General features: G+C 42.6%; 1 protein-coding gene across 3 annotated transcripts in view; it reads left to right on the plus strand.

Moving 5' to 3' along the window:
• Positions 1-940: 940 nt before the first annotated feature.
• The window catches only part of pth2ra (parathyroid hormone 2 receptor a), a 34,857-nt gene continuing 11,103 nt past the window's right edge, over positions 941-24,694 (plus strand). Inside the window, exons 1-8 of one of the 3 annotated variants that reach the window (XM_053877778.1) lie at positions 945-1,070; positions 1,140-1,404; positions 5,978-6,083; positions 6,802-6,912; positions 12,140-12,261; positions 14,652-14,749; positions 18,100-18,283; positions 19,433-19,586. In XM_053877778.1, coding sequence (XP_053733753.1) covers positions 5,978-6,083; positions 6,802-6,912; positions 12,140-12,261; positions 14,652-14,749; positions 18,100-18,283; positions 19,433-19,586 — 775 coding nt within the window. In that variant the 5' untranslated portion in view covers positions 945-1,070; positions 1,140-1,404. Of the gene's footprint in view, positions 1,405-5,977; positions 6,084-6,801; positions 6,913-12,139; positions 12,262-14,651; positions 14,750-18,099; positions 18,284-19,432; positions 19,587-24,694 lie in introns of all 3 variants that reach the window. The other 2 variants (XM_053877779.1, XM_053877777.1) reach the window with 2 other exon arrangements.

The raw sequence follows: 24,694 nt of genomic DNA on the forward strand, positions 1-24,694 counted from the left end.
TGTGTTCTCTAAATTGTCACCTGTCTGTTGTTGAATAGTTTGGTTTGCGTCTGTAGTTTTTTTTCTTAACGCAGACAAACACGAAAGCGCCTTTTTAACTCTCTTACACCACGGTCCAGCATGTTGACTCCTCAGTGCAACACGTCTCAATGGGTGTGCTCTGATGTGGATTCTTTCTCTCCCAACAGATAACGGTTTTTACTGATTTTTTCCACACAAATGAATCACACACAAAAGTCACCATTAAAAAAAATACATACATCACTCTAGTAAATAATACAGAACAACACTGTACAGAAAACATTGCAACTGTAAAATACATTTGAAAAAATACAAATAAACATTGCCAAAGGCAAAGTGTTTCATACCCTTTTCAATGAAAGGTGAACAGATAAAACCCGCTGTGTAAACTTCACTTGTTAAATACCGGATTGCTGCCGTCTAACTTGACAGACTTCATCGACGACATGTCCAGGGAATGACTGTCAGGGGTCCTGGTGCTATTAGCTGCTGAAAGCTCCTGTTTTCGACAACAGCCCGTTGGGAGCACTTCAATCTCTGCTGCATCACAAGCAGCGTCATTTTCTACCGGGGGAAATGACTGTTTTGTTTTGTCACTGCTACGTTGTGATGGACAATTTACAAGTGTTAGAGGATGATCCCCGTCATGAATGTGTATAAATAGCGTCTTATTAAATAAATAAATAAGGTAAAAAAAATGTATTTGTCATTTGATCGCCGATCGTTCTGGTCGTATGATCGTAAGTCAGAATCAGCGTTACTGCCAATGTCAGCGGCCTGTCAGCCTCAGAACAGGGGACGACGACGAAATTCAACTACCAAAAAGGGACGACGTTTTACTCTTTGTTCCATTATACCAAGAAGCATAACTTGACTTTAAAGTAGCCTGTTCTGAACGATTTCTATGTCATTCGGAAAACCACCTTCTAACCTCTTGCAGCCCAAGTTTTTCCTCGCACCTGTTGACTTGACCTTCCACTACATTTCCACAGAGGGAATCTTCAGCTTCTACACTTCAAGTGGAGCTGTCAGGCTCGTTCATTGATAAGGTGACGCGCCTTTATCTTCAGGCATGAGTGACTGGCGCTAATGAGTTGTTCTCGGATGACACGCCGCAGACGCCCGTATCTCGAGCGCGGCTTTCTTCCCCCCCCCCCACCCAATCGCATGAACTCCGGCGCTAAGGAACCACGGCAGCACCTTCTCTGCCGCTGTAGCTCCTGTGGAGAGTCCGCGGCCGCAGCGGATGGAGAAAGGCTGTTTTCCTGCTCTTTGCTAGGAGGATTATACACTGTGGAATGATCTCAGGATGAATGTTTGAACGTCTTCAGCCTGAAGAGCGTCTTAGGATATGGTTGTTTTTTGGATGTAACCTTCGCGAAGGTAAGAATAATATTATCCTCATCAAATAAGCTTCGTAAACTTGGCTTGGGGTGCAATTGCGTTAGATTTTTTATTTTTTAAATTTATTTATTTAAGAAGCATTTGTCCGTCAAGCTTCAACTTTCGGTTGCGTTGTTTCGGTAAAACCCGTCCATCCAACTTCTGAAATGTGTGCCATTCAAAGTCTGGCTTGTGGGCCATTTTTGGTCCCTTATCGAACTTCATTCCTTCATCATGTTTCTATGGTTTTCTGGTACTGTCTACCTGAGAATGTAAATTAAACGACAACCAACAGCAATTATAAATATTTAAAAATAAAACATTAAAAAAACTAAATAAAACATTTATTATATGAGTTTAATAGAAATTCAAGACATACAGTTCACTGAGTGAGTCATCAGTGACTCTCAGTCAATTCCAGATATTTGCATTTCATGTTTTGAAATGTGGACATTTGCTATGATCAAAATTAGAATTTATTGGCCAGTAATGAAAAACAAAACTGGATTTTTTTTTTCAAAAATAAGATAACATAAATGAAATAAGTTAGCAAAAGAAAATATAAAGTAGAAAGTCAAGGTGCTACTCTAAGTGGAAGAGTGCACAGCATAATCCACATCAGATACAATCAAACAAGTAGCAATGCAGTGTTCACTGTGCTTGGCGTGTCTGTGCAGTACTATGTATGATTAATGGTTTGGACAGCAAAAGGGTGAAAAGGGTCTCCTGCCAAAAATTAGTAGTTGAAACAGAAGGTGTCATGGTTGATAGGGGTCAGCTGTGATCCTGTCTGCACGCATTGATGTCCCGCACATGCACATGTGCTGGAATGATGGAAGGTTCCAAGAGGTCACCTTCTGTGCCGAATGGATGCTCAGCTGCAGTCTGTGCCGGTCTGTTACTGCTGTGGCACACTACCACACGCTGATGGTGGACTCCACAACGGTGTTGTAGAACTGCACCAGTACCAGCAGTGGGAGGTGGGATTTTCCCTAACAGATGCAGGAAGTACACTCAATAAAAATATAAACACACAAGCTTGAAATGGTCAACGAAAATATAATCTCAATTTGCTCAGATTCTTGATGTGTTTGAATATGCACTGACAGCAGTCCAGTGCCACTTGGCCACTCCTATTGACTCGGACATTACTCTAACGCCAATGTTCTGTGACGGCTCATGGTGTGGGCTGGCATTTGCTGTGGACTGCACACACGTCTGGATTTCTTTGATGGCACCATGAATGGTGATGCAACCTGAATGGTGACGGCAACGTTACCAAGATGAAATCGTGTCCTGCCCATTGTTGAAGTCCATCATCTGGCCTTCCATCAAGATAATCCCCACTTGCACATTGCCAAGATGTGCAAGGACTTCCTTGAACAGAAGGCTATACCTGTCCTCAGCTTGCCACCGTATTCACCAGACATGTGTCCAGTTCCAGTTCCCCAGAATGGCCGCCAACTTTAAGTGATTCTGCCAGAGGGATGGGACAACCTGGTGATGTCCATGCGTCATCAGTGTACTGCTCTGCGTGAGGTTAACAGCAGACGCAATAGTTATTAAGTTTGGAAACTGTGACCATTGACCCCAACTGTGTTCTTCCTGCCATTAGTCCAATTATGAAATTGATGCTTGCGCTCACAAATTAAAGCAACTGATGAAGTTGTACTACTGTTTTGGACAGTCAAATGAAGTTATGAATATTATTGTTGAGTGTTGTGTGAGTCACCGTGACTAAAACACACAACATTTGATGGACTTTAAATAGCTATCTGAGGCATTATTAAACATAGAATAAATGGAATACAGCTTTCCTTAACCCCAAACATAGAATAAGCAAAGCACCATCCAATGGCTTACCCCAACCTATGTCTTTCTTTCATGTGTCGCGCTACCAATGCAACCATTTCATCAGTTGCGCAACTACCAATGCAACTGATGAAATAGTTGCACATGTAAGACATATACTGACGTTGGGAAAGTCAACTTGAGGATGTGTTGCATGAAAAGTCTGCAGCAGTACTCGCCGGGTATTGTAGTTGGTTTCAGAATCTGTTTGAGTCAAACTCTTTGGGCCAAAAGGTTCCTACACAGCAGTGAAAGGTCAAATCTGTCATCGTCCTGATACATCAGTGTCCCTGAATGTGTGGACTGCACTGCAGCAAAATAAAGGGACATGTGTGTGACAAGGTTATTTTATATATGACCTACACTTTTGTGCAAGTCCAGGATATTGTGTTCCTGCACTTGTCTGGAGGCTGAAGTGACAAAAGGGCAGCAGAATAAACGATCAACAAATGTACATTATCTACCTCATTCCTTTTGATTTTGAAATTCTGTAACAGTCTATTTGCTCCATCTTCAGTTTCCATTCAATGCCAACATTTTCTCGCCTTTCCCCTCCTTGAAAACTATGGAAGACGTTTATTTCAATCCCAACTATTCAATCAAACATACAACAACAAATCTCCCAGAAGAATTAAGAGTATACTTTCTGCCCCCTTTAAATGTAAGCTTGTTTCCAGTGCAGCTTCCCAGCATGAGGTTTCTGATTTACTGAGTCCTGTAAGTAAACGTAAGTGAAGCTTCTCAGATACAGTCAGAGCACAAATGCTGATTGCTTGACAAATATGAGTGTTACATTTTTGACTGTGTCGCTCCACTTCTTTGTCCATTATTTGATGACTTCAGTGGGCTTCTGAACATGTAACTCTCAGTCATTACTCCTCACTCTTGTTCATCTTCTGTTGCCTATATGCCAGCTGGCAAGCTCTGCCTCTTCTGTCTTTTGGTGGGACTCCACGTGTTCATCTTGGAACTGAACTCTGAGCCCAGCTGGGAAGAAACTGCGTGCCTCTGCCGGGAATTTCTTTATTATTGCCTCTTGCTACCTTTAGTTTAACGCATCCCATGCTGTTATTTATTGACTTTGGGGAAAAGTGTATGATTTAAAGACAGCTCCTCTCTTTAAAATCCCTCACACAGCCATGCGTTTCAGTCATGGACCCTTGCTGACGCCACCAGTAAGGTGCCATCAGCATTAAAACCGCCATCAGATCGTCTATGTATCAACATGCAACAAGGCAGGCTGCCCTTGGCATGACCAGAAGATGTAAGCGACCACTTTCTCAAAGTCAATGTATTACGCTATGGGATGGGTTGGAACTTCATCCAGTCAATCCCAGGATGTCAAGCTCTTCCTGAAATATGCAAAAACATAGCCGTCATTTTTTCTGATCCGTCCCAGGAATATCATCAGGAGACTTTTTTTTTTTAAAGCTGTAGGACTAGAGGCATGTTTTCCATTCCAAACACCTTCTCTTTTCTCCCACTTCTCCGTCCATGCAAAGTGCCCAGCTGCCAAATCCTCTGCTGAGCGTTTTTCTGGGTAATGTGTCATGAATATGGCACATGACAGCCAGGTGTCATGTGCCATATTCAGTGACGTCGCCTTCTCTCTTTCTTTTTTTTTTCCTCGACATAGTTCTCCATTATGTGATGATGTGATGATCAAAATAAATGAAAAATAAATAAAAATAAATAATTCACTCCTAAAAAATCAGCTCTACTTGTTCTACTTCTAGAGAGCCGAATGGCCATTCTGACGCAATACTCTGATAAATTGTTGCACTACATCAAATCCATGGAGCGGAGCACGTAATTGCAAATGCATAAGAAGAAAGAACTATTGATGTCAACACAACAGCCACACATACACACCTTGTTGAGTGTGCTTGTCTGTGCTGGCTCTGTTGGTATTAGGGTTAGGAATAGGAATGGAGCTGCACAAGCTGATGCAACACTGTAACACTGCAGAGCGCTTTACGATCACCCTCATTTGTGTGTAGTTGACAGCCCTGTGTAAACGTGATGCACTGAATATAGCTGGGGTAGATGAGTGACAAGTACGAGTATGGCGAAATAGGCCATTAACGGTGGGAGTACTGAAACTGGTATTGATACATCCCATTAGCAGAACACAGTAACTCAAACACCTGCTTTAAGGCTTTTACACCGAGATGCTTCCTCTTTTATTGTGGCTGAACATTCAATTCCCGAGCCCCAATCAATGACACGCTGAAACGTACTGTACACTACAGGACAGTGCATGAACGTTGAACTGAAATGGAGTGTGCTGATAACTAACCAATGACTTCTACTGGATTGATAAATCGAATTACTGATTCCTTGAAAATATACTTGCAATGAAACCCTTGCTGAATATGGAAATTCATTTGTCAGAAGTCATGAGATGCTTCAGATTTAGGCTTCATCTGACAGTCACACATCTCTGCATACTGTTTGAAGCATGGCTTCATTCATTGAGAGCATTAAAATGATTCACTTGACAAGGTTGTGCCAAAGGACACAAAGAGGGTGACATGTTCGGGATAGCAGATTCCTTGGCCGACCGAACGGTACACAAGGTGGTAGACAGTGTTTATATGTTATAAGTAACATGACCTTTAGCAGAAACATTTTTAATGAATGTATTATCCTTCAGATCACTCTTGCGATCAACTTGCAGGGTTCATAATTCAATCAGAAATGTCTTTCTTGTGCTCCACAGATGGAATTTGACGGCCCTCTCTCTGCACAGGAGCAGATGTTCATACTGTATGAAATGAAACAGCAGTGCTACCACAACATCTCCAGCATGGATACGGGGACCATAGGTGAGACTAAACGTGGACAAATTTGCTTGTTTGCTTGTTTTGTGGTATCAAAACAAGCAATGGTGATCCCACTCTGGCTGCCTCCTGGGAGACTGATGTCATGTGTGAGTATGTCAGAGCTCTGGTTGTTATTTCTTGAGGTTCGCTTCACGGCTGTGATGCCATGCGATAACATGCTGTATGTGAGAGAGAGACCATTTGTCCAGATCACCAAGTCTGCGTCACGCCTATGAAACACGGACTTGAACTGACGACACAGTGAGTCATCATACTAGGTGACACTAAGACAGCTGGAATGTACATACAGAGCTGCCAGTCTGACAGAAGGTCTTATGATGAAGGCTTATGTGTTCACCACTCTGTTCACTCACAGGGAGGTAGTGACCGGCCTGAGACATTTGGTAGTACAAGGTAGTACATCCTTGTAGTACAAGGTAGTACATCCTTCTTGCAGTATATTAATTTATGAATCTCCCCTAACCCATTAAAATGACTTCACAATGAGATTTTGTTGAATTATACTACAATGCTTGTAGTGCAATACGTAGATGACAGTGTATTATCAGCCACAAAACACTCACCAGATCACTGGAACTAATAAAATAAAATAACATGAAATAACAACATCAGCGAATCATAAGAAATTACAAGAGTTTTATTCTTTATTTTTGTAACGACTAATGTTCACCCTGTCTGTCTCTCCTCCTGCCTGACGCAGATGGGGTCTGTCCTCCGAGCTGGGACGGTCTTATTTGCTGGCCCCAGGGTTCACCAGGAGTGGTTAGCAAGGTTCCCTGCCCACCGTACGTCTACGACTTTAATCACAAAGGTTAATAGCCTTTTCTTCTCTGTTTGACCAGAAAGAAATGTGTTTTTGCAGAGGAGAACAAGAATTATGTACATATGCATTTTAGAAACTATATATTAGAATCTCACCAGATGTCTATATTTTTTGTTTTTTCTGAGTCAATAAAAGGAAACTGCTCATTGTCGATGGTTTCATAATGCATGCTCTCAAACTGATGATATGGCCACGCCATTTCCCACACATGCCCACACACACAGCGTTTTCTTTAAATTCTGTTTATTTATTTACTTGTTTAGGAATAAGAGTAATAGTATTATTATTATCCAGGCTTGCTTGTAAATGTTACAACTATTGTTGAGACTTTTTGCTTTATGAGCCATACTAAAAAAATGTTTAAAAATCTTCATGTTTTGATCCAGAAATCGAATAGTTGGGCTTTCTCTCTAAGAATGAACTGCCTAAAAATGTCAGAGCTCTGATGCTGCCTTGACCAGCTGACTGAAGTGAAAGGTGTTTTCACCTCAGCAACATAGTTGCAGTGATGGGGATTAATTCAAATCACAGCATATTTCTGAACAGTCAATTGTTTTCATCTATCATTCATCCTACATTTTTTCCAAGGGACTGTTGAAGCATGTAAACACACCCCCAGGGTGTTGCTGCCACCTGGACCTGCTGACATGTTCAACATACAGTTTGATGATGTTTTTAGCTCTATGTAGAAAGTCAATGCTTTCAATCGGAACAGTCCAAGCACAGGTATTTTAACGTGTGTGCGCACCATCGCATTCCCTGGACTATCAATATAAATACATTTCAAGTATTTCAACAGAACTTTCATGATTCATTGGAAATGGGCTAACTGGCTGGTGTTCTGTAGGTTCATTTGGATTTGCTTTTCCCTGCATAATGGGGGTCACGTGAGCAGATCTGGTAGAAGATGAGCATAAGCCAGGAAGCCGACTATAAAACAGGACACAGAATGAAATCACTGTGACTATAGTACCTCTGTGGATTTACCTCTGTTTTCAAGGTTTGTTAATTCATCAGAATGGGCTCTTGTCTCTGGCATGTACGTTGTTGTAAGTTGAGTAATTATTTCATTTATTTATTCATTTTTTTCATTTCCCCAAGTGAAGCTCCCAGAGCGATTCATAAATGAGTCAAATCCGTCTGTCTGTCAGTCACCGTCACCACAGTGCAACACATGAACCTCACCCACCGGAGAAGATTGCCACCGTGCTTGGTTCACAAAGGCGCCGCCCACCTCTACTCTAATAAATAGATCATTGATGGTGCTTTTATTTGTAACATGATGACTGTATGAATCAGTCACTTTATGATTCATTCTTGAGGCAGAGCCTCGTAAAAACAGCCGAATTTATGTAATGGCATTTTGTGCTGACACTCATACTCTGTGACATTAGTTTGTCAAATTCTTCAACTTCGACTCCAGTGCTTCACTCACTCCGACCAGCTTCTCTGTCCTCTCACTGATTTTAGCCTGAGTAAGCACCTTCTTAAGAGTAAATGCCTCTGTCTATTCACCTAAGTTTTCCCATTTCTGCCAACTTTTTCAGGACTATTCCATCTGGTACCCAGATAAGCTTGCACAACTTTTTACACTGCTCTAAGAGCAGTTGTGTCTTTCAGAAAAAACACCCAAGACCCATCATCCAGGCCACTTCCATTTTATTTATATATATATATATATATATATATATATATATATATATATATATATATATATATATATATATATATATATATATATATATATAGCACCACAGACCAACAATTAATGCCTATTTCGTTGTCTTCATGCGCGGTGTAGCCGACAGATAGAAAAATCCTCCCTTCATCTTCACCTTCTACCGCTTATCCGGGGTCGGGTCGCGGAGGCAGCATTCGGAGCAGGGAAGCCCAAACTTCCCGGTCCGCACAAACCTCCTCCAGCTCTTCCCAGGGGATCCCGAGGCGTTCCCAGGCCAGACCGCAGACATAATCTCTCCAGCGAGTCCTGGGTCTTCCCCGGGGTCTCCTCCCGGTAGGACATGCCCGGAACACCTCCCCAGGGAGGCGTCCAGGGGGGCATCCGGATCAGATGCCCGAGCCACCTCAACTGGTTCCTCTCGATGTGGAGGAGCAGAGGCTCCACCCCGAGCTCCTCCCGGATGACCGAACTCCTCACCCTATCTCTAAGGTGTGCGCCCAGCCACCCTGCGGAGGAAACTCATCTCAGCCGCTTGTATCCGCGATCTCATCCTTTAGGTCATTACCCAAAGCTCGTGACCATAGGTGAGGGTGGGAACGTAGATCGATCGGTAAATCGAGAGCTTCGTCTTGTGACTCAGCTCCCTCTTCACCACGACGGTCCGATACAGCGACCGCATCACTTCTGCCGCTGCACCAACCCGTCTATCAATCTCACGCTCCCCTTTTCCCACACTCGAGAACAAGACCCCGAGATACTTAAACTCCACCACTTGGGGCAAGAACTCTCCACCGACCTGGAGAGAGCAAACCACCTTATTCCGGTCGAGAACCATGGCCCCAGACTTGGAGGTGCTGATCCTCATCCCGGCCGCTTCACACTCGGCTGCAAACCGCCCCAGCGCATGCTGAAGGTCCCGGTCCGTTGAGGCCAGCAGAACAACATCGTCCGCAAATAGCAGAGATGAAATTCTGTGGTTCCCGAACTGGATGCCCTCCGACCCCTGGCTACGCCTAGAAATTCTGTCCATAAAAGTGATGAACAGAACCGGTGACAAAGGGCAGCCCTGGTGGAGGCCAACATGCACCGGGAAGAAGTCTGATTTACTGCCGGCAATGCGAACCATGCTCCTGCTCCGGTCATACAAGGAGCGGACAGCCCTTAGCAGAGGGCCCCGTACCCCATATTCCCAGAGCACCCCCCACAGGACATCGCGAGGGACACCGTCGAATGCCTTCTCCAAATCCACAAAGCACATGTGGACTGGTTGGGCGAACTCCCATGAATCCTCGAGCACCCGATGGAGGGTATAGAGCTGGTCCAGTGTTCCACGACCGGGACAAAAACCACACTGCTCCTCCTGGATCTGAGGTTCGACTATTGGCCGAAGTCTCCTCTCTAGTACCCTGGAATAGACCTTCCCAGGGAGGCTGAGGAATGTGATCCCCCTGTAGTTGGAACACACCCTCCGGTCCCCCTTCTTAAACAGGGGGACCACCACCCCGGTCTGCCAATCCAGAGGCACTGTCCTCGACTGCCACGCGACGTTGCAGTGACGACAGCCCTACAACATCCAGGGATTTCAAATACTCAGGACGTATCTCATCCAACCCGGGGCCCTACCACCGAGGAGCTTACGAACAACCTCGGTGGCTTCGGCCCGGGTGATGAGAGAGTCGTCTGAGTCCTCAGTCCCTGCTTCCTGAATGGAAGACTCCATGTCACCTACCTTCCTCAGGATCTGGGAGAAACTCTCTCGGAGGTGGGAGGTAAAGACGCCACTGACAGCGGGTTCTGCCAGGCGTTCCCAGCAGACCCTCACAATACGTTTGGGCCTTTTCTTCTCTGTTTGAGCAGAAAGAAAGTGTGTTTTTGCAGAGGAGAACAAGAATTATGTACATATGCATTTTAGAAACTATATATTAGAATCTCACCGGATGTCTATGTTTTTTCTTATTTCTGAATCAACAGATAGAAAAATCCCTGCCTAGGTTTGTGGAGGAACTTCTTCCTATATCACATTTAAACTGTGTTTTAAGTCGAGAAGTTCTCAATTATGATTCAGTCTTTGTTTTATTAGATTAAGGTGCAGCTAAGATGGTGCAATTGACTGATAAAAAAAGCTGGAAGACAGAGGATTAACCCATCAACATACATGGTCCTGTCATTGCAGCTGCAAACTCCACCTTTATTTTAAACATGGAAGCTAAACTTGAGAAGGGGAAACACAGTCCAGCTTCACATGAGGATGGTGGTGCTGGTGAGCCTATCATGTGGTGAGAGTTCAAGTGGGTCGCACAGGTATTCATATTGGTATGTGTGAACAGTGATGGGAATTATACCAGAAGAAAGATCCAGAGGAAGATTTCCTCCGGTTGCAATATCAAAAAAATCTTTCTCTCTCTCTTTACAGGATATGAATTGTTGTTGAATGACAAAAGACACAGAAGTAAAGTGTTTTCAATTCCAATCATGAAGACAAGTCACTAACCCCTTAATCTCTGAGTAATGAATAAATGATGCCAAAGAAATCGGCATAATGAAATTAATATCTGTGGTTTCAAGGAGAAAAACCTGGTTGTCTTTTGTGTTGAGATTCTGTGTAGGTAGGTGAAATTGAATTTCTGAAACATATTCACAGTGAGGTGGGTCAATTTAGCCTCCAAGCCAAAAGCTGATTCAGTAATGCATCTGTTCCCTTTTAAATCCATCCATTATTCTCACATCTCTGGTGAGATGTGATTAATTCAGTGTATCGACAAGGCTAACTTCCAGATGGACACAGTGGGCTTTTCACAATACAGAACAGGAGCAATTCTTCTTAGACCCAGATGGCTGAATTCACTTGGTCTGCACATTAAGGGGACCACACACAATCGATAATGGGGCTGCTTTTGTGCTGACTGTGCTGACCAGGGATGGTACAGTAAATGCCAGACTGTCTTAACTCTAATATAACTATCCTATGATAGAATCCTTGCAGTATACCCCTGGTGTTCTGGTGGCAAACCAGGCAAACTTCAGTCCAGCGAACAGTCCTCGTCATCCTGTCCTTTAGTGATGATGCTTCTTTCAGGATTCATGCTTTTAAAAAACACACAAAACCACCATGTGCTGTGTTTTTTGTGATGTTTCTCCACTGTGTTATATCACGCATGATCACGCAAGATTTCTGACTTGGAGGATGAGCTTCTTGTTTGATGCAAGGAAATGATCTTTGTGTGTGCTGTGCTGTGTTGACATTACCTGGAGAAAGTACCTGGAAAAAAAACAATGCAAGGGATTCCATGTTATGGAACAGGCGTGCTTGTGAGGAAAACCTGTCCACGTGTTTGTGATTGGTTTTCCAAGTGTGAAAAAAAGAGAAACTCACACATTTGAGTTGCCAAAAAAATCAGGGTTTTCATTTTAGGCAATATCACCCAGCACCACGGGCTGTGGAGTCTAAATTCAATTCCCGGCAATTTTCAAGTAGTGAGTTTGTGAAATGATAGATTTCAACCTAAATACATGTCTCTTAATGCTGGTTTACAGGTCATGCCTATAGGATGTGTGATGTCAATGGCACCTGGGAGTTTGTGGAGTACTGGAATATGACTCTGACAAACTATTCCGAGTGCCTACCTTTTCTGACGCCCAGTGATGAAGAGGAGAGGGTGAGTATGATGATGCATGGACACAAAAACAGCAACTGTGTTTAATGGACATTAGTAGTGATACTACTAAACCTGTACTGCACACAGTGCAAAATGTGCCAATGGAGGGCAAACCTTTGATAATGCTTGAATGCTTTCGTAGTGCTAGTAAACGTAGGACTTGAGCAGCATCCTGTGCTGATATTCTTAGTTCTACAAATGAGTGGGGATTAATCACAAGTGCAACGCTGTTCTCCTTTCATTTCAATACCTGCTGCAGAGTAGATGCCAGGTATGGGTCTTGGACCACAATTACACCAACAATTGAAGAAAATGAAACTCTTGTTTGTCAATGTACTTTATTTAATATTTAAAAGCAGTTTTTGGAACACATGTTGAACACAAGTTCTGCATCCTCAAAAACAGAAAAAAACAAATTCTCCATATTAACATTTTCCAGAAAGTCATATAATATTTTCCAAAGTTTTCAAAATATGTCAAGTTTGCCTTTAATACCTGAGCTGATTTTCTCCAAGTCCACATGAAGAAGTCATCCCTTTAAGCCATTTGGAGATTGCACATGGGACCACACTCTTTCATTACTGTGCAATGCATCGTTTAGCTTTCAATCTACATAAGTAATGGAATCTTCTTTCCAATAAACCAGTAATTTGGCCACTCAGTTCCCAAACCTCCCAGAAACAAGAGACTTGTGGACAGTCCCACATACAATGGAGTAGTGATCCTGTTTGTACATTGCATTTAATACAAGTGTCAGGAGTAGTAGGATTAATGTAGCCTAGTTTTGCAGGTGATGGTGCAAAGACCTGGAAATTTAAGAAACTTATTGGGATTTTAAGAAATTGAAATTACATTGTAACTGGAGCTGTGCTGTTTATTTCAAAGTAGAACAGTGCTGGTCTAATATGGTCAGCCCAAAAATACTGTCATAAATTCCGTCATATGGTAAGTATCATTATCAGTATTTCTGATTTGGGAAAACTGTTTGGAAAAGAAGAGGAAGCAGTTTCTCAGACTCCAACTTAAAGCCATTGCAGAGCTATTGTCCGCTTTGCTGCCCAAGAAGAGCTATTTTTCCATTATCTTCTTTGAAGCATGAAGCCAAACACTGCTGCTTTAATACATTTTGAATTCTCAAGAGTATGCATGAGCTGGCACGCTGTCAATTTGAGCTGTTCGCAAGTATTCATTGTACAAAAGCTGTCAGCATTTGTTGTATCTTCATGAAGGATAGTGGTATTTCAACACCAGTATAGGTCAATTGTACCAATGTGAATTTGTCATTTGATGATCCTTGCAACTCGCAAATTTCATAGGAACAGAAACAATATCACTGAACAATAAATAGCCCAATCTGCAAATTGTGATTCCAACATTTGAAAAAAAAAAAAAAAGAGTGTTGTAGAACACCTGAATGGAAAAGACCAGGGGGCCAGCCTTCACAGCTACAGGACAATATAGTGTGGCCCTGAACAAAGAGGAAGCAGTGCACAAAGTGAAGAGGATGAGTCAGAGAAACGGAGGAAGAAGTTCAAACTAAACTGAGTGGAGGGAAATATTACTTATGCCAAATATTTCTGGGAGTCACAGTTTGATGTCTGTTTTATAAGCCGACTTTGTCTCTCCATTTGTGCTCTTGCTTTGCACACCAATGACGGTTCATTTGAATAACTGGAATGAGCAGGAGCCTCATGTTCAAAGCGTGCGTCCGCACTTATCGCAGGCAAATTCCCTGGATACAAGAAGCAAGAAGTGTGTGGAAAGTGAATTTCTGAGGCGGTTCCTTCTGCAGTTTGCAATGCGTGGCTGAATTGAAGAAAAACACTTATTAGCATGGTTGGTTTGGCCCCAGCCCTGGCCGCTCATTCAGAACACCTATCTGACAGCCAACTTAACACAAGCATTGCATGTGGTCCAGCACTTCGTAGCGCAACAGTCAAAACCAATCGGACATTAATGCGCATTAATGCAAGTCTTTGTACATGAGGAGTAAGAATGCAAAGAAGAAAATTTAATCCAGAGGGCCAACTGTGTCATTCTGAATTAGCGAATGCCTGGGTACAATGATTTATCTATTTTCTTCCCTGTGGGTTACTATTTCGCTCTTGTCATTGACCTACAACTGGATTGGGACATAGCTGTCAGCCAACTCACTCACCACTTTGATCTACAGGTCTGCTATTTTGTGTCAAGATCAGTGCAGTTTTGTAACTATTTCCTTCTTGTTTTTATACAGTATGATTTTTTTTAAATGACTTTAACAACCTTGCAATCATAACTGAGGGATTCAAAAGACTAGTTATGTTAAGTAGTTCCCCCTGCTTAAACTGTAAAATGTATGAACATGAAAATGTCTGTGTTGCTGATACAAGCTCTGTTTCTGTTTACAGCAAGTTTTCTTTGACCGGCTCTACATCATGTACACCATCGGCTACGCTGTGTCTTTCAGCTCTCTCCTGGTGGCCATCTTCATCATTGCATACTTTCGGTAAGAGCACACAATGAGCTAGGACGTGACATGGGCAGAAATCAGGGCTGAATATTTTGGATCTCCAATGACTTTCCTGATCCTCAAAGCGTAATGTTTACAGCCGACCCTCCCATTTAACTGGAATAAAATACAAGAGGAAATGCAGGCATTCATAGCTGCGGTATCACAAACTGGTGTCAGTACTGACAGATCAGCTGTACACACAGTGAATACAATGAGTACGACAAATACAAGCAAAAGCAAATGTTAAGGGCTATGTGTGACTCGGAAAAGGGACACCCCCTAAATGCACATACATTCTCTGTGTACTGTGGGGGGCAGAAGAAGTAGAAGAAGAAGAAGAAGAAGAAGAAAAGAAGGAAAATAGATCTTGTTCATACATAAGCCGCATCCGTCTATAAGCTGCAGGTACGGAGCGTCGGCGCTGCTCTCGCCATAGACAAGGTGCGGCTCTCCAGCCCGGGACGCTTGTTCCTGGCCAGTCTTTCTCAAGTACATAACAAATTCTTTGATTTTTTTTTTTTTTTTTGACTTGTTCAGTCAAGAGGTCTTTTCATTTGTCTGGATGTGAACCACAAGGGAGGCGAGAAAGCTTGAAGACTGCGGCAAATCATTTCGTAATAAGCGCCAGGATCAGCACCTGTAGATGAAAGAAGAGATGGCAACTCCACACTGCTCCAGCACAATGGAACTCTCTTTGCCACTTCACTGACCTCACGATTGCACCATTGATTAGTTGCTGGGAGCCCGGTACCCTGGTCTCGCCTGTAGAATCTTGTCAGAATGGGACACCGTGGAACGCATCGTGGAGGACTGGGCTATACATTACCACCACACTCAATGTGTCCATTTCTATCGACTGTGTGAGACACGCTTCCCGTTATGCTTACATTCAGCTCGGCGCTGTTTGAGCGGGCGAGCAAACTGTTTACCAGTTTTAAAGTGGTTCTGTCTCACTGGCCCCCCTTCAACTAATGATTGTGGGAACAAAAGGTTTTGGTGCTGGTATTCAACAGATGGCGTCTCTTGATCAAATGAAACTTGACTCGTGCTGCGAGACTTAGCTAGATGTGTTTAACTGGTAGGCTGAAGCAACACAGCAGAGGTGCCTGCAGTGAGGATCGATGGACGGCAGAGCACGGGCCGGAGGATTAAAGGCCCATTTATGCTCCCATAACGGACACAATTGTACCCGTTTGTTTCATATGAGGTTACCGTCACTGATCACATACTTCCATAAATTCTTTGCGTTGTTATCACTGTTCAAGAATATATCTCCCGCAGGAGCAGCCCAGAGTCAAAAGCTTATGACAAACTCCACAATGACTGTGGCAGAAGTACCTCTTGCACAAAAGAGGAAAACGGAGGCAGCATTGTGGGAGGTGGTGGCTATTCAGGATGTTAAACATATAGTGACTGGATGACGGAGAATTTCCGCTATTGTTATGTCTTCTTTGTGTGTCATTAGAGCTACATATCGGGTAGTAACGGTAACAGTGTCCCCACCGTTTCTGGTGGGACTGCTCCATTTGGGCCGTATCTGTAGGCTTTGTGGAAACGTGGAGGCAGATCATGGCCAAAGGGCTCGGTCCGTATCTGGATCAATACATAGTGTTGAGCATAAATGGGCTATTAAGGTCTGCTGCATCCCAATTCTTCACCTAAGCCCTTCGTCTTGGTTCCACGCGTTCACATGAGACCAAGGCATGTCCCTATTCTCTGATGGCCGAGGGGAAGGGCTAAGGGTTAGGGGGAACATTGAAAATAAGATTTTTAGGATGAACACTGGGAACCAAGGGGTACGATGAAATGCCACAAAGCATTGTGACCATGACAGCGGATGAGGCGAGCGACCAACACGGAGCACAAATGTGAGTATTAAAAACATAGTCACATTAAAACACAATTATTTTGTTTTGTTATATTAATAACACTACCCGAAAGGACACGTTAGCCATTTGTTCAACAGTAGTAACAAAGTATATTCATGTTGTTCTGTCCTTTGAATCTATGTTCATCTAAGTTCATGTCTTGGCTGTTGAGTCTATCCCGGAAACTACAGTGTATTTGATCTTACTTATCATGTGTCTCTATTCTTTAAGAACTTGAACCTGTCTTTCTGAGGTCTGTGCATCATGAGCCAGAACCTCAACACCCTCACAGCTTCTTCCCCAGCATGAAAAAGACAAATATCAAGTCCTGTTTTGGATTTCCTCATGGATGAATTGAAAAGAGAACAAAAGTGTTATGAGGAAAATGACTTAAAGATGCAAATATTCAGTTGTTTGAAAAGATGTTTTTTTCACATTTTGTTTACAATTTTTGTGTGCTCTTGTTTATAGTTGTGTTTTCATAGTCGCTTGTATCCCTGATTTGTGTGTTAATATATTCTTTGCTGTCGCTTAGGCTGACCTAGCATTTAGTCAGTAGAAACAGTTGATCGATGTCATGTCCACAGCCTATTACACATGCAGCACAAGTGAATAGAGATAGCACTGGGTTTAGCTGCCACAAATCATGAACCTGTCTGAAGACCGGCCTTCACTTTGGATTCTAAGTAAGGTCCATAACTGATTCCATACTCTAGAAAGAAGATTTCTTCCACACAGCGGCAAAGGAGTGTCGGAATGGGAAAGGCATTTGCATGTACCTTTGATTCTGAGATAGTTACCTGAAGGTCATCCTGACATCGACACTGAGCTCACTGTGTTTTATTGAGGAGTTCTCTTATCACATGAAACGTATGGGAGTCCCATTGCTGGGTTATTACTCTGTTGTTATTTACCCCTCACCAGTGACTCTTTTACATAAAAATGGTTTTCTGAACATGCATTGAATTAAAACAAAATCCAACAGTAGACATCGCTTTGGTTTATGTACTGCAGGTCAAAGTTACACATACATAATAAAAGTAACCTCGTATTACATTTTGACTTCATTTCTGAACTGCTTAAAACAAAGAAATGATTTGCTGGCAGAATGACACAATTGAAACTAACAACAGCAAGGGTAAAAATTGTGCATGACGAAAATGAAAATGTGTCCTTCCTTGCTTGCTTTTCTGCCTTTCTGGAGGCACAGTCACTGATGACATCACTATATATGATGTTGCTCTGCTCACTTGGGTCTCCGATCACAGTGAGTCTTTCTTAAGCCATTGATGATCCTATGAAATGAAAGTCCAGCTACAAACCTCTCTGACAACAACTTACAGTCATTGATAATGCCAGATCTGATTTGGTGGCATTTGCATTACTCTTTTTCAAACAGTTTGACAGTTGCTTGTCTAGTCGGATACACAGTAGCCTGGGTTCAGTCTCCATCAAATGTGATTTTTATCTCAACAGACGTCTGCACTGCACCAGGAACTACATCCACATGCATCTCTTCATGTCCTTCATCTTACGAGCAGTTAGTATTTTTGTGAAGGACAAAGTGGTCCACTCCAGCGCTGGACTTAAGGATTTTGACTCCACTATGTTGGACAACTTAAAATCAGACACCATGGCCCCATCGGACAACTCTCAGTATGTGAGTATGATCTACGCCGTTCTGTGTAGGATGGTGTTGAGATAATGGAACACCGGCTGTTTGACCCCTTTATGGAAAACAATGAGTCCTGACTGAGTAGTGCAAACAACTATACACCTCATGTCCATTTTTATTGAATGATTATGTAGTTCAGATTTTTTTTTTAATCATTTTCTAAAACCAATTTTCCCTTTTTCACATTTCTAGTTTCCCATCAGCGTTTTAACAATAATATGTAGATTCTAACTTGGTTACAAAAGGCCATGACCATATGTATTTTCAGTTTGACTCAAACCATTGCAGACCTGAATCAACAGTTTCTGGGTTTTGCCTGAATTGGCCAGGACATTCTTGATGTGTCTCTATGTACAGCTAGCTTCATTTATGTTTTTCACAACTACATTTGTTGACTCATGCTCATGCAATATATCAACGTAAGGCCCAAAACATGGCACACAAAAAACACTACTGCTTGGGCCAAACTTGCACCAAGTTCACACTTTGTTTGAGATAGAGAGATAGATATCCCTGCGCTCTCTCAATCCTGAGCAACGCCTTTCAGAGCAAATAATTGCTGCCTGTTTTAAATGTCACCCTGTCACGAGGCAATCAGAGCTCAAGCATGTCACCTGGAGAGATGCATTTACCAAAATAGCTAGTAATTATTTAAGCCCTGGCAAATGGAAGCCCAGTATATTGCAGTGTCTGAATCCTTATCTCCTGGAAATGTTCTATTAAATCAATTTCCATTTAAGCATTCAAGCTGGGAGCCTGTTTCAGCAATCCAAATTTTCATTATGCTACAAAAAGAACGTTTGTTCATTCCTTGTTATGATCTCTCATATAATAAAACATGGCGACAGTCGAGATTGAAGAGGTTAGATTCAAATATTTTAGATTAGATTAAATAGATTCAAATATATCAAATATTTCTTCAGCAAACATCGAATAAATGCTTCCCAATTTTTTTTATATATCTTTTTTTTCAACTGAGGTGCAACCAGCTCACTACGACATGTCAGAGATCTTGCATCATTTGTCACTGATTGAAAAATGTATGTTAATGTCAATGCCAGCCTATTTTATTATAATACATGTTTTTGTTTTGCTTTACTCATAACAGCACAATTCCTCATGCTTTCTCACTAGATCGGCTGCAGGGTGACTGTGCTGCTCTTCATCTATTTTTTGGCTACCAATTACTACTGGATCCTAGTTGAAGGTCTTTACCTCCACAGCCTTATCTTCATGGCCTTTCGGTCGGACTCCAAATACCTCTGGGGATTTATACTCATTGGATGGGGTAAGATGATTTGTCCAATAGATACGACACTGAACCTGGATCTTCATCTTCAAAATCATTCATTCAGCAAATCAATGTGCGATGTCAGAAACAAGTCATGCGCTTAAAGCCGCAATAGTTAGACTTGTTCATCATTATATTTCATATTGTCACTGACCATTGGCCTCATATGGATCTATTCAAAAGTCACAGAGCATCTCTTAAGCTCTTAAGCTATTTATAATCATAACAAGCTTCCAGACAACGCAATGTTGTCGTGACCGTACAAGAGCCGGGATCGGGCCATTCATCACAGTTGCATTCACACTCTGGCGAAAACCGTGGAATGGCAATATTTCAACTGAAGTCCTTCACTATCAGCACTAGTCTTTGTTGTGTAATCAAATGGTGGGAAGATATACTCTCCATTTTATTGTGTTTCCTCAAATACATTGTAGATGTATCCAGGCAAACATTTTAGTTATGATGGTACCAAGCAAGCTAATGTCAGCAAAGAGTGAACACTTGTAACACTTACTTCAAACCACTGGAGATATCTTCTCTCTCATCTATCTATCTGCAGCTGCTGCACACACGACCAGCGTCAACATCTCAAACTCATCCCTGGCAGTCGTTCTGCCATGCATTGCATATAGTGGATTGAAATGTCATTACTCGACATATACAACATTAAACCATGCATAAAATACAGCATAAACAACAAAAACACAAGTGACATTATTGAGCGTACTTTAAACATGGTTGTCTTTATTTGACTCCACTTACAGGATAAAATAGGATCAAACATCATGTACTCCATGCTGAAAATTATTAGTTCAGTCAATAAAAATGTCTGTCTGGCATCAGAAGAGATGGTATAGTAGTAAATGATTTATTTCAATGTCATCTGCCTGACATTGATGTATACAATTCACATTATGTTCAGACTTTTGCGTATTATACTGACAAAAAAGTGTGAATGTTACGTATAGGAGCGTCAATGGACTAAAAGGACGTTTCCCTCCATAGCGTTCAAGGCGAGGTGGTATGGATCATGCGTTGGAGTTGCGCATGGAGCATTGCGCGCCGGAGAGAAAAGCTTACTTCTATATTGCTCCTTGTGCGGCTGATGCAGAGGATGGGTTGGTTCTTACCTTTTTGGCTCTATTTCACTTTGATTAGCCGAGAGAGAATGTCCTGTTGACTGACCAGTTGATCATGAACCGTCATCATCAGGTAATTCTGATGAAGGAAGCTGCGATTTCTTGTCCTTTTTCATGAGAACCTTTGGATGAAAACTCACTCCTTTGATTTCCAAACTTCTACGCTTGAGCGCTCCTTCTGCAGTGTCTCCGGAGTTTGGTTTCTGTGTTGAATGACTGAAGGAGTGCCTCCTCCTCCACCATATTCCACGGCTGCAAACAGGCCAGCATTACTACTGCAAGTAGTAATGCTGGTATCGACATGTGTTGCATGGTATCGAGTATTGACATCCTTGCTAATTCCCGCTTGTTTCTCTCTGACTGTAGGTTTCAGGGATGCACTGCTAACCCACCATTCTAACTCCCCTTAATCCACTTAATCTCATCGCATAACCATCTCCAGTTTCCACTGGGAGCATAACTACAACTGCAACGTTTCGGCAGAGTAATTTTTTCCAAAGGAATTGGAGCTACTGCACATTACTGCACCGCTGCTGCACTGCTTCAAATTGGCAAGGACTCTATTTCTTACGAAGCGACATGCGGCACTGCTTTAAGTAGGAGTTGAGCGGTACAGTCCAGAGTCAAACGCTTAAAGAGAGAAGCGGGCAGGCCAGAGAGGGAGAGGCTGCAGTGTGCAGAGGTGTGCACAAGTGCGTAAGAGTAATTTCTGTTGAAATGATTTCAGTCTTTTCAGTTACGCTGAGTTAACTGTTGAGTTTCTTTGCAATCCATGGTTTTTCTTTTATTTTTTTCTGGCTATTTTTTACATCCTGGAGCAGCTTGTTAATAAATTTCTTTGGTGAAGCAAGAAAAGTGTCTCCAGCGTCTGCCTCCTACACCTACTCTGGCCTGGATTACCACAGGAAGGAACAGAAAGGAAAGGATAGGAAAGAAAATCGGTGTTTGAAGAGTGACGTGAATCCAGCACAAAATCAAAATAAAACACCATGAGTTGAAAGGGAAATGTAAAACATTACGTCAAAAGCGGTGCACAAGGAGCGTGGTAGATTTTTTTCTTGACAAGTTGACCACATGGACACTCATTTTGGAGGTTGTCGCAAGCATAAAGACAACGTAAGAAAAGAAAGACCATGGACTGAAATTGAAATTGAAGGGATAGAGAGCAAACACGTCATTCACATAGGTCAAACTGGCTAAATTCATGTGTGGCGCTCTCATTCAAATTGACAAGTCTTGTGTGACCGAGCAGAGGACCACTGCTCAGTGACGGTGTGCTGCACTCCTAGTGGATATCAGAAACTACACTGCAGTAACTGCTGCAGCTCCCAGTGGAAATTGGGGGTTAATAACATCTAATTATGTTGTAACATGGCAATGTTGCACAATGCTATTACATGATCAAGAACTGCAGTTTGTTGCTTCTACTCAGCTGGCAGATGCAGTTATGGTCATATGACTGGCTGGCACTGACGCACAGTAAAAACAGTGGCAGACAGGGACGTTGAAGATGTACGTGGCCGGCTAGCGACGGAAAAGAGAAAAGCTACTACCTCCTACTAACCTCATGTTTTCCTGTGCTAAATGAGTGTGCGATCGAATGAAAGCTGGATAAGGGCTACCTGGTCAACCACCTCCTCGCGGTAAAGCGAGATGGCTGTTGAAAGGCTCAGTGCTTTCTTATGCCATTGAATTCTTGGATGCTGTGAAACTGACTGTGGCTGACTGACCTTGAAGGTGAAGTTAAAACAACTGACCTGGTGCACATACCTGCAGTGTTTGTGGGGAAAGTGAAGCTATTTGGGAGACGCAAGCAACCAGAACTGGCCTTAGATGCCACTGAGGTGAATTGGAGATGACTGATCTTTGACGGTGGCGTAAGCCAATGGAAACACTCGACATCAAATAGGCTGCGCTAACGTCAATGTTTGTGGGTGGCACGTCTGTCAGTCTGAGTTTCCACCAAGATACACATAGAATCCAAGTTGTTCTGCCTGACGCGTGAAAAAGTGTTGTTCACAATGGAATACAAACCCGATGTCAATATATATATATATATATATATATATATATATATATATATATATATATATATATATATATATATATATATATATATAATTTTGACAAAAACATCCCCTTCTGGGGCCCAGGCCATGTATAGGGCCGTTTGCTGGATGCCACAATGTTAAGCCTCATGATGAAGACTTCAAAATAACTGGGTCACAATAGGTTTAAGTTTGGTTCAGAGTCCTGGTTAAGTTCAGCCATTTGTTTAAGGTAAGCTTTAGGGTAAGAGGCTGGGGAAAGCATGAAAGAAAATGAAATGTCCCCACAAAACTTAAAACCATAATATGTGCGGGTGTGTGCACGTGTGTGTGTAAGTTTAAGCATATCCGTCTTAGTGAGGTCCAATTTTGGGAAAAACACCTCCTTGTGAGGCCATGTTGTCGGACCCCACAACGTTGAGGATGAGGGCTTCAAAATAACTTGATGACTATTGGTGGATTTCACTTTGGATCAGAGTCCTGCTTACATTTGGCCATTTGTTTTGGATGGTTGAGTTAAGGGTGAGAGACTGTGGTGCGACAAACTGATGTGTGAGTGCGTGTGTGTGTGGCGGTGCACCAGAGCTAGGTGAGACTGACTGTGTCGAAATCAAGACTTATCCGGGTTATTTGTGTTTCTTGAATAAAAATGTGACACGCTAGAACGGTAATGAGCAGAAATGTCGATAATACCTAACAATGAACAGTGTGTCCAGTGCGGCTCTCTGCACAGAGGTGGGAGAAGATGGCATGAGTCCTCTGGTGCAGCAGGCCTCCAATTAGAGGTGAAGAGAAATGTATGTAAACATGTGGGTGTGGAAGGTTAGTATCACATCTGCTTGGCAACAGTCTCCAGAGGAAGTGCAAATAAATGAGGAATTGATGTGTTGGGCTTTCCCCAATGGAGACTTGTTAGGATTGAAGAAAAGATGAAGCCAGCAATGTCCAGCATTCTGAATGAAAGAGCGCTCTTGATCAAGGTGCAAATTCGTCTTTCAGGAGGAAGATGGCTCCAAAAAACAGCCTGTAAGCGCATGTATATTGTTTTCATCTCCGTCTCAGAGAAGGTCTGATAATGGCACCTAGTGTTGCCTAGCGCAGCACAGTGGAACGGGCAAAAGCCAATCGCTGCCTGGCTTTTGACGTCACTCACCATACAGCTCCGGTCATTATTTGGAATTAATCCACCCATTAGAGAGTGTGTACAAACTGGTCAAAATAATCCATGTGATCAACGTGATCTTGCCAAAAATGAAGCACTTGACTGACAAGAGTCAGACTACTAATGTCAGATCGGGGTACACATTCTGGGACTGGACCTTTTCTGCACTTGGCCTTTGCTTCAAAATGTGTCCGCACATGCTCAACAAAGCAGAAGCACAACAACTGGAACTGGAAGATCCCGAGTGACGTATTCTCTGTGTTGAGACTTGTGTGTGTAGTAGTCAGGAATCCGGCAGGCCATTTTTTTTCCACACACAAGCAGCGGTACCATGTGTCCAGTTCAGGAAGTGGATCGCTGAGCTCATTTCCTGATTGAAGCAGCACCAGGAACACCTCTGCCACCGAGTGTGTGATGTTACTAGCATATTACAGCTGTGCCGAGACACACACTACTTATCTTACTGATCCAAGTCAGACACCCGCATCGAAGACACTGGAACATGCTGCGTTTTATAAAACCAACTCTGCACCTAAAGGGCGTGACAATGACTTGACAAAACTCAACTTAACTTGACAAGACCAGATGATAACAGTGACTATACAAGATGTGACTGACTTGATTGACTTGACGTGGACACTTGACTTGACAGGGCAAGATGGCACGATGATTTGACTTGATGAGACGGGAGTGGACCAGACCGTTACTTGACTTGATATGGAGACTTGACTGGATGGAGTAATAAGTCGGTGACTA

The sequence above is a fragment of the Synchiropus splendidus genome, chromosome 10, assembly GCF_027744825.2.
Source record: "Synchiropus splendidus isolate RoL2022-P1 chromosome 10, RoL_Sspl_1.0, whole genome shotgun sequence".
Lineage (NCBI taxonomy): Eukaryota > Metazoa > Chordata > Actinopteri > Syngnathiformes > Callionymidae > Synchiropus > Synchiropus splendidus.